Source organism: Pongo abelii, chromosome 1 (genome assembly GCF_028885655.2).
Source record: "Pongo abelii isolate AG06213 chromosome 1, NHGRI_mPonAbe1-v2.0_pri, whole genome shotgun sequence".
NCBI classification, from domain to species: domain Eukaryota; kingdom Metazoa; phylum Chordata; class Mammalia; order Primates; family Hominidae; genus Pongo; species Pongo abelii.
This window is the reverse complement of record NC_071985.2, coordinates 89,114,945-89,128,635: the sequence shown is the minus strand read 5'-3', so window position 1 is coordinate 89,128,635 and position 13,691 is coordinate 89,114,945. Positions and strand designations below refer to the sequence as shown.

The window sequence follows — 13,691 nt, the reverse complement described above, 5'->3', positions numbered from 1 at the left end:
GGGTTCAAGCGATTCTCCTGCCTCAGCCTCCCAAGTAGCTGGGATTACAGGCATGTGCCACCACGTCTGGGTAATTTTGTATTTTTAGTAGAGATGGGGTTTCTCCATGTTGGTCAGGCTGGTCTTGAACTCCCGACCTCAGGTGATCTGCCTGCCTCGGCCTCCCAAACTGCTAGGATTACAGGCATGAGCCACCGCGCCAGGCCTATATGTGCAAGTTTGTTACATACGTAAACTTGTGTCATGGGGATTTGTTGTACAGATTATTTCATCACCCAGGTATTAAGCCTAATATCCATTAGTTATTTTCCCTGATCTTCTCCCTCCTCCCACCCTTCACCCTCCAAGACCAAGAACTCTTACTCCATTTTCAATTATTCCCCTGTGGAGCGCTTGGTGCTTGAGGTCAGCCCTTTGGCTTGTCCCTGGTCCTGGGATGGAGTGCCTTTGGGGGCCAGGCTCCATATTCCTAGATTTTATTTGCCAACTCTGCCTTGGGACTCAGGGAAGGAAGGGTTAAACACAGAGAGCAGCTGTTTCAGCGAATAGTTCTGCTAGAACTTAACTCCTCTGCGCCAAACTCTCACACCTGTTTCCATTCCACCAAGTGGTCAAGAGCGGGGACTTCGAGAGATGTAGACCTCCAGAAGAGAAGGGTGGGTCCCTGTTCTAGGGAGTGCTGCGCTTAATGAGTAGTACTCATTTAGAGGTGTGCTGTGGAGGGCTGTGAGGAGGATTTCCCATGGGCTCTTTGGGGAGAGGGGAGAAATAGAAATGAACCAGGGTTCCAAAGAAGTCTTCATAATCGTTCTTTCTGCCACCCTTCACACCATGCCAGTCTACAAGCTGTAGTTTCACTTTTTTCATGGGTGAAACTACATGGGTGGAAGGAGCTTCAGTGGCCCAAGCTACAAGATGCTCCCTCTAGTGTCTTGCACGCTCACAAGTTTTTTTCCGACCTTGGAAAGGCCTAGTGATCTAAAGCCTTCCACTGAAGTCTAAGGGGCCACCAATCAAGTCCTGCCCGCCTCTGCAGCTCCGGGGTTGAAGCTCTTGGGCCGTCAGACCTGCCACTCATTTTCTTCCTCCCTTCCCATTGGCCTATGGTAGATAGCGAGGCTTTTTTTTTTTTTTTTTATTGATTGGGCGGGGCCCAATCAGGGGTGGGTTAGGTCTTTGACAGCTTTCTTTGCCAGATTCAAAGATGGCGCTTACGGCCACGCTAAGAATACAGCGTGAAGCTGCAGTTCTGCCATCACTCAAGATGGCTGCCCCCATCAAGATGACCGGGGTGTGCCGGGGGGAAAGGGGCAGCATGATTGTCTGAGATGGTAAGGGATACTGCACCATTGCGGGCCTGGTCTTGGGGCCTGGGAATGAAGAATAGAGAGACTAGGGAGCTAGGTGAGGGCTGTGGTGGGGGCTAGGATCAGAGAAAGGGAGAGAGGACAAGGGTGACAGGTGGGGGTGAGAGATCAAAGATGGGGCGGGAGTGTGCCTAGGGTTGTCTCTCCATGAGTGCTCTCCTTCCCTACTCTTCCTGTTCCAGGTGTAGCGTCGGACCATGTGGAAGTTTCTGAGACTGGGGAGCCGGATAATGGGGGGTGGGGACCGTTGGGGGGTAAAGGGGCAATAGCGTCCTTTCACAGGCTAACCTCGGCCCTTCCCAGTCCTCTGGACTAAAATGGGGAACACATTGGGCCTGGCACCAATGGGGACTTTGCCCCGCCGGAGCCCCCGCCGAGAGGAACCCCTGCCCAACCCTGGGAGCTTCGATGAGCTGCACCGGCTATGCAAAGGTGAGAACTTGGCATTTGGGTGTCTCAGGATGAAGGGGCAGAGTAGTGGAGGGTCTTGAATGCCGGATGTCCGGCGATGGGAGCAGGAAAGGGGAGATCATAGCTGGGGCATGCAGCCTCAGGATGAGGTGCCCAAATGAAGTGGAGCATTTCATTGCAGGACTTGAAAGGAGGTTAATTCCTCCAAAGTGTTCCCTATGGGATTGAAAGGGGAGACTACCTTTTGGGGTAGAGGTTCTTTGTGCTTATTCCTTCCCTTCCCCTACCCCCTTCAGATGTATTCCCAGCACAGATGGAGGGCGTGAAGCTCGTTGTCAACAAGGTTCTGAGCAGCCATTTCCAGGTGCTCCCACTTGTCTGGCCCCTCCTTACTATTCCCCCTTTCCTGTCCCTGGATCATCTTTTCCTTTCCTTTGTACTCCAGCCCTAGCCAGTCTATGTGGGACAAATGAGGGAGGATGTGGGGTTCTCTTTACCTCCGTGCCTGTGGGACTTGTTGCTTTTAATCCGATGACCTTCTCTGTATATGTTGGAATATTTGGGATTCTTAAGAGGCCCTCTGGATGGGGAAAAGACTAAGGATGGGATGAGGGATTGAAGTGGAGCAGGAATGCTCTTTTCTCCACTGAATCCTCTTTCCTCAGGTGGCTCACACTATACACATGAGTGCCCTGGGCTTGCCGGGATATCACCTCCATGCGGCCTATGCAGGGGATTGGCAGCTCAGTCCCACTGAGGTGAGGGCTCCACACACCTGGGTCATCTCCCTAAAAACCAATCTGGGACCCAGGTCTGGAGGAAGAGGAATTGTGTGTGTTATGGGGAGGAATCGGCCGTAACCTGATTCTCTGTGTCTCTTCTGAATGGGAGAGGGTAGAGAAACATTTTCTGTGAAGAGCCCAGAGTGTGTCTTTGTGACTCCACCAGGAGTCGCTGTGCACTCTTAATGAAGTTCTATATTTGGGTTTAGGCTGAGTGGTGCCATCCGGCTCAGCCTTACTACTGTGTACACCCTTCCACAGGTGTTCCCCACTGTGGTAGGGGATATGGACAGCAGTGGCAGCCTGAACGCCCAGGTCTTGCTCCTCTTGGCAGAGCGGCTCCGAGCTAAGGCTGTCTTCCAGGTGACCACAGTTCTGCCTCCATCCCCTGAGGCACTTCCTCTTTCTCCTCCACGGGTTTCCTGCTCTGAGGGCTTGGAAGGAGGAGCAGAGTCTATAATGATCATAAAGAGGGAGGGAGATTTTACTTCTTGCTCTTGCCACCCAGACGCAGCAGGCCAAGTTCTTGACATGGCAGTTTGATGGCGAGTATCGGGGAGATGACTACACAGCCACTCTGACCCTAGGAAATCCTGACCTGATTGGGGAGTCGGGTGAGGAAATGGGACAGGGTTCTTTTTATTTTGGCTGCCCATTTGCTAATGTTACTGTGCCTCTTCATCTTCTGTACAGTTTGGAGTTTAGAAAAGGAACTTCTTGGGCAGGGTGGCGGTTACTGGGGGTGAGGGAGCAGGTCTGGATATTGTTTCTATGACTGACTCCATGTCTCCCCATTCCCCCACAGTGATCATGGTTGCTCACTTCCTGCAGAGCCTCACTCATCGGCTGGTGCTGGGAGGAGAGCTAGTTTATCACCGGCGGCCAGGCGAAGAGGGGGCCATCTTGACACTGGCTGGGAAGTACTCGGGTATGGGGCGAAGTGAAGTAGTGGTGGGTGGGGGGGGGGCAATTCTGGACTTTTCTGGGGTTCCTGGCCTGTGTCATACTACAGTTAACACTGCTTCCCCTCTGTATTTTGGATTTTACAGCTGTACACTGGGTAGCTACATTGAATGTGGGATCAGGCGGGGCCCATGCAAGTTACTACCACAGGGCAAATGAACAGGTGAGACCTCTGAGCTCATTCCCCTCCTTGTCAGCAAGTCAGTCATGAACTTCTGTTCATCTGGACCTCTATCGCCCTGCTGACCTATTTTTCTTCCTACCACTCTGTGTATATATTTCCATGTATGTCTCCATTCTGCTGATCCCCCATCAGCACCCTTCTGGTCTTCACTGATACTGATCTCTCTCTCATCCTTGCCCATGGTTCTCAGGTTCAGGTTGGAGTGGAGTTTGAGGCAAACACAAGGCTACAAGACACAACATTCTCCTTTGGTTACCACCTGACTCTGCCCCAGGCCAACATGGTATTTAGAGGTGAGGGTTATTGGGAGACATTTGGCTATGCTGAGGAATGGGGGATGCAGAGGGAGGGAAGCTCGACCTTACTTCTGGTGACTATTTCCTCCAATCCCTGTTAAATAATCTAGTGGGTATTCTCTCCCCCAACAGGCTTGGTGGATAGTAACTGGTGTGTAGGTGCTGTGCTGGAGAAGAAGATGCCCCCTCTGCCTGTCACCCTAGCCCTGGGAGCCTTCCTCAATCACTGGCGCAACAGATTCCATTGTGGCTTCAGCATCACTGTGGGCTGAGGTTGTCCAGAGCCAGCCCCCACAGCAGCTGGAACCTCTGAGTCAGGTGCCCTAGGGCCAGAGACTAGGCCCCTCTCCAGAGCCCACCTTGCTGGGTGATCTCTAGGACCCAGAAGCAGAGTGGCGGACAGGACCATGCCCTCCTCAGAACTGGAGCTGCCACAGGGGCAGTTGATGAGGCAGAGGTTTGAGGATCCCTCCCTCTGCTACCAGCCCCAATATCACCTTCCCCATGCTCTTGTGGCTGTGGACTAAGGGAGAACGATTAAGGGGTATGGCTGAATTCCCCCGGCACCCCTCGCCCTCAGGCTTCCTTCTTCCTTTCCCTTTGGTTAATCCTGCATGGGATTAGCTGACCATCCTGTTTTCCATCCCAGAGCCTCCCAAGGCTGGGAAAGTAGGGCTGAAGGGCTAGATGTTTGGTCTCAAAAAGTGGGGCCCACCCATTCCCAGAAGGAGCTTCTTTACCTCTTAGCCCTGAGGTTTCCTCCTTCCCATCTTCTGTGCTTCCAGAGAACAACTTTGTTCCTGTGGTCACCCCCACTATCCCATCACCACATGAAGAGGCAGTTATCGCTTTAGTCTTTCATTGCAACCACTGGGCTCCCTTTGAACCTGGCCCAATCTTTGGTCCCAGCATTTTCCCACTCCAGTGTATCCAGGGTGTCCCAGGTGAGCTGGGGAAGGAAGTGAGCCTGGCCTCAGCTGCAGATCTCCTGGAGCAGCGGCATCATGGCAGACAGGCCCTGGATGTGCTGGATTTGGTACCCGTAGGCCTCATTAATGCTCCGGAGCTCAGCCAGCAGGCCCAGCAACTTCGCATACAGAAACCTTTGGAGGAAGTAGTGGGGTTGCCAGGAAAACAGGAGGGAAATAAGGCAGTTGGGAGTCTTGTCTTTAGGCCCTGATCCCCTGAACTATTCCTCAGCAAAGCCAGGTCTGAACATTAGAGAAAATCATGCTCTGGTATGACAGACTATCAGAGGTTCCAAAGGTCCTCCAGGGGGCCTCGGTCTGACACTGTCTTCTCTCACCATGCTCAGTTTTTTCTGAACCCAGAGCTCTGAGGGCTGAGTGTGAAGAAAGCTCCAGACTTGGCCAGAACTCCAACTGTGTGGAATCTGAGGGCCTGGCCTTCTAGAGCAGGTTCTAGAAGGTGGATGTGTTCTATGGTATAAAGCATCCCCTTTCTGGCCAAACTAGCTCTTGGAGGAATGAGCAAAACAGAAGCGGTGCATACCTCAGAGCCTGGATAAATCACAGACTATTGAACCTGGAACTGGCTTTGACCATGAAACTGTGAATGGCCCTAACTTCAAGGGAAACGAAAAATCGAAGGAATTGGCCCAATGGCGAGGAGAGGAAAGGCCAAGGGAAGAGAAAAGTCTGCGTTAGTCTGGAGAAGTTGGACTAGTGAGGTAATGGATGTCATCAATCTCAGGAATGCTATTACCCAGAGCCTCTGAGCTACTACTTTGCATCTGTACTGAATAAAAAAAAAAATCTGGAAAAAGTGAGATGAAACAGCAGTATCCAAATACAGCAATTTGGATGCTGAAACGATGTGAGACAGGGATGGCCAGGGGGAAGGACTAGACCCCAAGATACCTGAATTCCCTAAGGAAAGGACAGTAAAAAACATTCCTCCCAAGCTCAATGTTTCGCCAACCCCTTCCTGCCCTGGTGTGGCCTCCAAGCCCTCAGTGTCCCACCGTACCGATCCCGGGGCCTTCGCTGCTGACCCTTGATGTAGCTTTGCAGAGTCAGTGCCATCTCCTCTTGCAGCTGATCAATCTCATCCCTCTGGGTAACTCCAGGTCGGTCTGTAAGATAGGGAGCTGGGAAGGACAAGGTGGGTGGCAGGGGTGGGCCTGCATGGTGCCCCGGGGACTGAGGCTGGGATAGACCTAGTCTGCAGGTTTGACGGCTAGGCTAGAAGGCCTGGGTGGATGGACTCAAGGAGCTGAGTGTTTGGGCAGAGATGGTGCAAAAGGCTCTGGGCTTTGGGGGATGCTCACCAGGAGAGAAGAGGGCCATGGCAGCCAAGAGCACATACTCAGGCTCTTGGAGCTGCAGTTTTCGTAGTGTTCCATGGAAGTGAAAGAGCAACTCCAAAAACTCTACCTGGAACCCCACTGCGGGAGATACTAGGATTAGGAGCCTCTAGGTCACCTGACCACATACTGTACCATGAGGACACATGCCCCCTACTGCTCTAGCACCATCTCACCACGGGCTCCGTCTTCAATTGTGTAGCGAAGAGGCCCGCAGAGAAAGTTTTGTGTTTGGAGACAGAAAGTGGTATTGAGTACGATGTGACAGATTTCCACAGCTGCTCCCTTGAGAAGGGAGATCTGGTCTTCAATGGGCAGGGAACTGTGGAAAGCAGGAAACAAGGGCACTTTTCAATTTTTTTTTTTTTTTTTTTTTTCTGAGACAGAGTCTCGCTGTCACCCTGGCTGGAGTGCAGTGGCACGATCTCTGCTCACTGCAACCTCTGCCTCCCGGGTTCAAGCAATTCTCCTGCCTCAGTCTCCCAAGTAGCTTGGATTACAGGCGTGTGCCACCATGCCTGGCTGATTTTTTGTATTTTTAGTAGAGACAGGTTTTCACTATGTTGGCCAGACTGGTCTCCAACTACTGACCTCAGGTGATCCACCTGCCTTGGCCTCTCAAAGTGCTGGGATTACAGGCATGAGCTACCGCGCCTGGCCCATTTTTTAATTTTTTGTTTGTTTATATATTTTTATTTTTTGTAAAGATGGGGTCTTACTGTGTTGCCCAGGCTGGTCTCGAACTCCTGGGCTCAAGCAGTCCTCCTGCCTTGGCCTTCCAAAGTGCTGGGATTATAGATGTGAGCCACTGTGCTCAGCCGACAAGGGCACCTTATTATTATTCTTATTAATTAATTTATTTTTGAGACAGAGTGTTGCTCTGTCACCCAGGCTGGAGTGTAGTGGCCTGATCTCGGCTACAGCAAACCTCCGCCTCCTGGGTTCAAGTGATTCTTCTGCCTCAGCCTCCTGAGAAGCTGGGATTATAGGCGCCCACCACCACACCCAGCTAAGTTTTGTATTTTTAGTAGAGACGGATTTCACCATGTTGGCCAGGCTGGTCTCAAATTCCTGAGCTCAACTGATCCACCTGCCTTGGCCTCTCAAAGTGCTGGGATTACAGGCATGAGCCACCGTGCGTGGCCTATTATTATTATTTTTAGCTTTCATTTTTTGAGACAGAGTCCCACTCTGTCACCCAGGCTGGAATGCAGCAGTGCTATCTCAGCTCACTGCAGCCTCAACCTCCTGGGCTCAAGTGATCCTCCCACTTCAGCCTCCTGAGTAGCTGGGACTACAGGCACCCACCATCATGCCCAGCTAATTTTTGTATTTTTTGTAGAGTTGGGGTTTTGTCATGTTGCTGAGGCTGGTCTCAAACTTCTGGACTCAAGCGATCTGCCGGCCTCCACCTCCCAAAGTGCTGGGATTACTAGTGTGAGCCACTGTGCGGCACCTCAAGGGCACTTTAGATGCAAGCCTGTACTTCAGAGATGGAGAAGAACTCCCAGTTCTGATGGGCACATTTAAAACCAAAGCTGGGAATTCAAGACCTAATGCTTGGAAAGGCTGAGGCATGTGTTAATTTGTAGTCAGTGACTTTTCGGGGTGGATATACAACTTACTGAAGTGTTTGCCTCCTGAAAGATGAGGGGAGGTCACTCACCGGAAGACGGGCAGGTCCTTAGTAAACTTAATGACTTGCAGTACCATGAAAGTGTTGATGTCTGCGAAGTGTGTGACCAGAGGCATCACAGGGGCCAGGGTGGGCAAGGGCTGGTGATGGATGAAGAGATGAGCTGGAGGCTGCAATGATCAGAAAATTAGCTAAAGGCCCTGGCCCTAGGGCCCTCCTTTAGACCTCGCCAGCCTTATCTTGGAAGAGTTCCTTGCTGAGAAGCCTGCTCAGGCTGGGGTTCTGGAGATCTGTTCTCAGTATCGGTGCATGGCATACACCCCTCTCCTTCAGACCAGCATTTTTGAGTGCCCTTTTAGTTGTATTCCAACCCAAATCCTGTCGGTGCTCACCCTAAACTGCACAAACTGTTCAAACATGGTGCCCATGTGGCGGGTGTGGGCCCCCAGGAGTGTCCGGATCAGCTCTTCTTGCTCCTTACTCAGTTGCATAGGTGTTTGCTGTGCCCGCCGCTGGGCCTGCTTTGCTCGCCGCAATGCCAGGGCTTCTGCTGACAGTATCACTGTGCCAGGCAAGAGATCATGACAAAGCTGTTGAGACCAGCAGAGCACTTCTCTCTGCTGGTCCCTGATCTGGGGCCCCTCAGCCGCCCTGCACAATGAAGGATGGGGGCAGTGGGGGGAATTCCTGAGACTTTCTTGGGCTTGGCTAAAGTCCTAGAGGCTCCAGGAGGCAGGGGGTTCCTATACACTTCCACCAACCTGTGAAGAACTGCAGCAGAAAACTGCACTGTAGGGGAGAAGGGAAGGGTGGCGAGGAAAGTAGGAAAGATGTGAGGAAAGGTGCGAGGGCTTTTGGGGAAACAGTGTAGAGGGAGGGGTCTTGATATCTAGAGCATCACTTTATGTGATGTTTTCAAATAATCCTTTCAAATAAACCTTTATCTGATGTTTTAGCAAAATTTCAAAACTTCTGAGGTTAAATCCCACTGAATGAAACAACCCCAGAATAGGCAGGGCTGGTATTCATCATATATATATATATATATGACATATATATATATATATACACACACATATATATTGCTTGTTTTGTTTTGTTTTGAGATGGAGTCTCTCACTCTGTCGCCCAGGCTGGAGTGCAATGGAGTAATCTCGGCTCACTGCAACCTCCACCCCCTGGGTTCAAGCAATTCTCCCTGCCTCAGCCTCCTGAGTAGCTGGGATTACAGGCACCCACCACCACGCCCGGCTAATTTTTTTTTTTTTTTTTTGTATTTTTAGTAGAGACGGGGTTTCACCATGTTGGCCAGGCTGGTCTCGAACTCTTGACCTCAAGTGATCCACTCACTTCGGCCTCCCAAAGTGCTGGGATTACAGGCGTGAGCCACTGCGCCCAGCCCAATCACATTTTTTAGAAATGTAGACAGGCTTAGATTCTGGTGACAGGACCAAGGTCACAAAATAAGTAATATAGATTGAATTCAAACCAAAATCTTTTGACTTCTACAAAAAATCCAAGATCGAACCAAGATCTTGAATTCATACCAAGATCCTTTGACTTCTACAGTTTCCTTTCATTCTTCCATAGTGAGAATCGTGTGATATCGAAAAAGCAAGAGTTTGGGGGTCAGGTAAACTTGAGTTTGAATACTGACTGTACAACTTCTTCTTCCTTCTTCTTCTTTTTCTAGAGAGGGCATCTCACTCTGTTGACCAGGCTGGTCTTGAATTCTTGGCCTCAAACAATCCTCTTGTCTCAGCCTTCCAAAGTGTTGGGATTAGAGGCATGAGCCACTGCGCTCGGCCTGCACAAGTTTTTAGTTGAATTAACTTGGGCAAATTAATTCTGTGAGCCCTAGTTATATCCTCCTTTGGGAGCATAGCACAGTTACCTGGCACAGAGAAAGCATTAACTAATTAAATTATTGAGCACCTACTAGGTGACAGGCACTATATTCAAGAGATAGAAAATAAAAAACACACCTGTAATCCGAGCACTTTGGGAGGCAGAGGTGGGCAGATTGCCTGAGGCCAGGAGTTTGAGACCAGCGTGGCCAACATGGTGAAAGCTCATCTCTACTAAAAATACAAAAAATTAGCTGGGTGTGGTGGCACATGCCTGTAATCCCAGCTATGCAGGAGGCTGAGGCAGGAGAATCACTTGAACGCAGGAGATGGAGGTTGCAGTGAGCCGAGATGGCGCCACTGCACTCCAGCCTAGGCAACAGAGTATGAGACTCTATCAAAAAAAAAAAAAAAAAAAAAAGAGAAAGAAAAGAAAAGACAAGACTAGCCATGTGGATATCTAGGAGAAAAGCATTTCAGGTAGAGGGAATGGCAAGTGGAAAAGCCTTGGAGAAGAGTGTGCTTGGTGTTTCTTTTTTTTTTTTTTTTTTTTTTTGAGTCGGATTCTGGCTCTGTCGCCCAGGCTGGAGTGCAGTGGCACGATCTCGGCTCGCTGCAAGCTCCGCCTCCCGGGTTTACACCATTCTTCTGCCTCAGCCTCTTGAGTAGCTGGGACTACAGGCGCCCTCCACTACGGCCGGCTAATTTTTTTTGTATTTTTTTAGTAGAGACGGGGTTTCACCGTGTTGGCCAGGATGGTCTCGATCTCCTGACCTCGTGATCCGCCTGCCTCAGCCTCCCAAAGTGCTGGGATTACAGGCGAGAGCCACCGCGCCCGGCCTGGTGTTTCTAAGAATGACAGTGAAGTCAGTGTGGCTAGAATTGATTGAGTAAGGGGGGAAGAGTATGAAATAAAGTCTGAAAGATGTTGTGGGAGAGCTAGATCATGAGATCATGTACTTTGAGATGGGGAGCCATTGGATGTCTTGAGTGAATAGTGACATAATCCAACTAGTTTCAAAAAGAGTACTGTGCCTGCTATGTAGAGAATGCACTGTTGGGAACAAGGACGAAGCAGACAGACACAGTCAATGGATTCTTGGGATGTAGGGGGCCAACTCACTGTCTTTCCTCATGCCAGCATCTAAGCACTTCTGCAACCTGCAGGCTGGGCAGTGGCGCCTCTGAGTCTTGCTGACTTCACAGCTTCCAGCAAAGGGGCAGGTGGGACCAATGCTTTTGCTGACCGTCCTCCTGTGAGACACAGAGATGTTGTTAGAGTCTGGGATGCAATGGATAGGTGAGGGGCTGAGATGACATGGTCTAAAAGACCTGGGAATCTGGTGAAATGGACTAATCTGAGCTGTGCCCAAAGGTCCCCGGGGGTGGATAGCATCCAACACATCTCAAGCATTTCCATGGCAACACAGGATCACTCCGGAAAGCCTAGTTGATGTAGTACTAGCTAGGTGCTTCACAGGCAGTGGGTATATAAGAAGTGCTCTTGACTAATGGGCTGTGTCCATCAGACAAACATTCAGCTTTCCCTCTGTTATGCCACCAGTTTATACAGTGATGTGTTTGGCAAGATGTAGGATGCCAGCCACAGGGTAGTTAGACTCTAAGATAAAGGAGTAATGTAGGTGGACAGGCTTGGGCACCAGTGAGGGTGTAAAGGCTGACTAATAGGGAGTTTGATTTGGAGGGCTATTTCCATTGGGGAGGAGACTCTCACCTGAAGAAACCCTTGCAGCCCTCACAAGTCAGCGCATTAAAGTGGTAGCCTGTGGCTTGGTCCCCACATACCACACAGTTCCTCAGCTCATCTTCCCTACTGGCCATGACGTCAGGTGTTGGGGTGGCTGTCACAGACTCCTGAATGTAGGAGGGGTCAGCAGTCAGTTTTGGGCCACCCTTGACCCTTTTCTGTCCCTTCTAGAGAGTCTCTTTCCAAACCAAACCAAACATGCCCTTGACTTGATCCCTGGCATTAACTTTTGTGGTTTTTTTTCTTTTTCTTTTCTTTTTTTTTTTTTTTCTGAGACAAGTTCTTGCTCTGTCACCTAGGCTAGATCTCCGCTCATTGCAACCTTCGCCTCCTGGGCTCAAGCAATCCTTCACCTCAACCTCCTGAGTAGCAGGGACTACAGGTCTGGACCACCATGTCCAGCTAATTTTTGTTTATTTATTAATTTTTTTTTGTAGAGATGGGGTTTTGCCATGTTGCCCAGGTTGGTTATTTTGTTTGTTTGTTTTGTTTATTTGTTTGTTCTGTTTTTTGAGATAGAGTCTTACTCTGTTGCCTAGTGTTGCCTAGGCTGGAGTGCATCATAGTTCAATATAACCTCACACTCCTGGGCTCAAGGGATCCTCCTGCCTCAACCTCCTGAGTAGCTGGAACTATAAGTACACACCACCACACCAGGATATTTTTTTCTTTTCCTTCCTTCCTTCCTCCCTCCCTCTCTTATTCCTTTCTTTCCTTTTTTTTTTTTTTCCTGAGACTGAGTCTTGCTCTGTCACCCAGGCTGGAGTGCAGTGGCGCAATCTTGGCTCGCTACAACCTCCACCTCCCAGGTTCAAGTGGTTCTCATGCCTCTGCCTCCTGAGTAGCTGGGATTAAGGTGCTCGCCACCATGCCCAGCTAATTTTTTATTTTTAGTAGAGATAGGGTGTCACCATATTGGCCAGGCTGGTTTCAAATTCCTGACTTAGGCCGGGCGCGGTGTCTCACGCCTGTAATTCCAGCACTTTGGGAAGCCGAGGTGGGCGGATCACCAGGTCATGAGATCGAGACCATCCTGGCCATCATGGTGAAACCCTGTCTCTACTAAAAATACAAAAATTAGCTGGGTGTGGTGGCGTGTGCCTGTAGTCCCAGCTATTCGGGAGGCTGAGGCAGGACAATCACTTCAACCTGGGAGGCAGAGGTTGCAGTGAGCCGAGATCGCGCCACTGCACTCCAGCTTGGGCGACAGAATGAGACTCCGTCTCAAAAAAAAGACAAAAAAAAAAACCAAAAACCAAAAACCAAAAAAACAAATTCCTGACTTCAAGTGATCAATCCTCCCACCTCGGCTTCCCAAGGTGCTGGGATTACAGGCATGAGCTCCTGCGCCTGGCCTCTTTTCTTGCTTTTTTGTAGAGATGGGGTCTGTTATGTAACCCAGGTTGGTCTTGAACTCCTGGGCTCAAGCGATCCCCCCATCTTGGCCTCCCAAAGTGCTGGAATTACACACGTGAGCCACTATGCCTAGCCCCCAGCATTATCTGTACTTTATTGCATTTAGTCTTTGGCCCCCAACAGATTTCCTACCTGCTTCTCTTAGGCAGCATGTCACCTGCAGGCCACAGAATCTGGTATGGAATGCCTCTCCCCAAACTCCCACGCTGTTGCTGGTTTTCCTCTGATGTCAGGAGTTGCCAGTGATTGGAGTTAGGGATTATGACCCTTAGTATCTGGAAAACAAGAGATGTCTGTTTTATGTGGCCTCCAGTTGCTCTCAGTGACTGTGGGGTTAGGGCACAGACCCTGGACTCAGGGCAAAAGGCCTGGGTGGGAGGTTTTCCCAGCATGACAAAAGTGCTGGTTGGTGGCACATGGGGAGGGACTCCGGTGGGTGGGAACCTTGTGACTCATTGGAAGCTGCTGCTTATTAGACTCATCGAGATTTTCCCTGTTGATGAGTTTAAGGCTACATCTGCAGCCTTCTGTGTACAGAGATCCTGAACAAGCTGGGAAGAGAGAGAGAGAGAGAGAGACAGGCAGACAGACAGAGCAAGCTTTTTCACACGCAGTATGTCAGTACTAAAATAAAAGGTGTAACAGTTCCACAAGGCTCCCCCAAAAAAAGTTTTTAAGAGACTAGGGGCCGGGCA

The 13,691-nt window shown here is 50.2% G+C and overlaps 2 protein-coding genes across 6 annotated transcripts; one reads left to right on the top strand and one right to left on the bottom strand.

Moving 5' to 3' along the window:
* Window positions 1–1,194: 1,194 nt before the first annotated feature.
* On the top strand, window positions 1,195–5,924 carry TOMM40L (translocase of outer mitochondrial membrane 40 like). Of its 5 annotated transcripts, none has more exons than XM_009241789.3 (10): window positions 1,195–1,331; window positions 1,550–1,799; window positions 2,075–2,142; window positions 2,444–2,536; window positions 2,822–2,923; window positions 3,069–3,174; window positions 3,366–3,488; window positions 3,610–3,686; window positions 3,898–4,000; window positions 4,136–5,788. In XM_009241789.3, exons 2-10 carry the CDS (start codon window positions 1,685–1,687, stop codon window positions 4,273–4,275), a joined length of 927 nt encoding a protein of 308 aa, XP_009240064.1. In that variant the 5' UTR covers window positions 1,195–1,331; window positions 1,550–1,684; the 3' UTR covers window positions 4,276–5,788.
* NR1I3 (nuclear receptor subfamily 1 group I member 3) lies at window positions 4,931–13,269 on the bottom strand. The gene is made up of 9 exons (XM_024257322.3): window positions 13,129–13,269; window positions 11,548–11,687; window positions 10,936–11,066; window positions 8,358–8,527; window positions 7,996–8,135; window positions 6,506–6,651; window positions 6,294–6,410; window positions 5,993–6,098; window positions 4,931–5,106 (listed from the first exon to the last, which is right to left on the bottom strand). The coding sequence occupies exons 2-9, from the start codon at window positions 11,652–11,654 to the stop codon at window positions 4,977–4,979; spliced, it is 1,047 nt and encodes a 348-aa protein (XP_024113090.1). The 5' UTR covers window positions 11,655–11,687; window positions 13,129–13,269; the 3' UTR covers window positions 4,931–4,976.
* Between the last annotated feature and the right edge of the window lie 422 nt (window positions 13,270–13,691).

Excerpts from the sequence above, each read along its gene's own strand:
- TOMM40L (XM_009241789.3), top strand. The coding sequence starts at position 1,685 with ATGGGGAACACATTGGGCCTGGCACCAATGGGGACTTTGCCCCGCCGG. Across the intron at positions 2,537-2,821 it reads GGCAGCTCAGTCCCACTGAG|GTGTTCCCCACTGTGGTAGG; the intron begins GTGAGGGCTCCA and ends ACCCTTCCACAG. Across the intron at positions 4,001-4,135 it reads GGCCAACATGGTATTTAGAG|GCTTGGTGGATAGTAACTGG; the intron begins GTGAGGGTTATT and ends CTCCCCCAACAG.
- NR1I3 (XM_024257322.3), bottom strand. The coding sequence starts at position 11,654 with ATGGCCAGTAGGGAAGATGAGCTGAGGAACTGTGTGGTATGTGGGGAC. Across the intron at positions 6,652-7,995 it reads AAGGACCTGCCCGTCTTCCG|TTCCCTGCCCATTGAAGACC; the intron begins GTGAGTGACCTC and ends TGCTTTCCACAG. Across the intron at positions 6,099-6,293 it reads CATGGCCCTCTTCTCTCCTG|ACCGACCTGGAGTTACCCAG; the intron begins GTGAGCATCCCC and ends CCTATCTTACAG.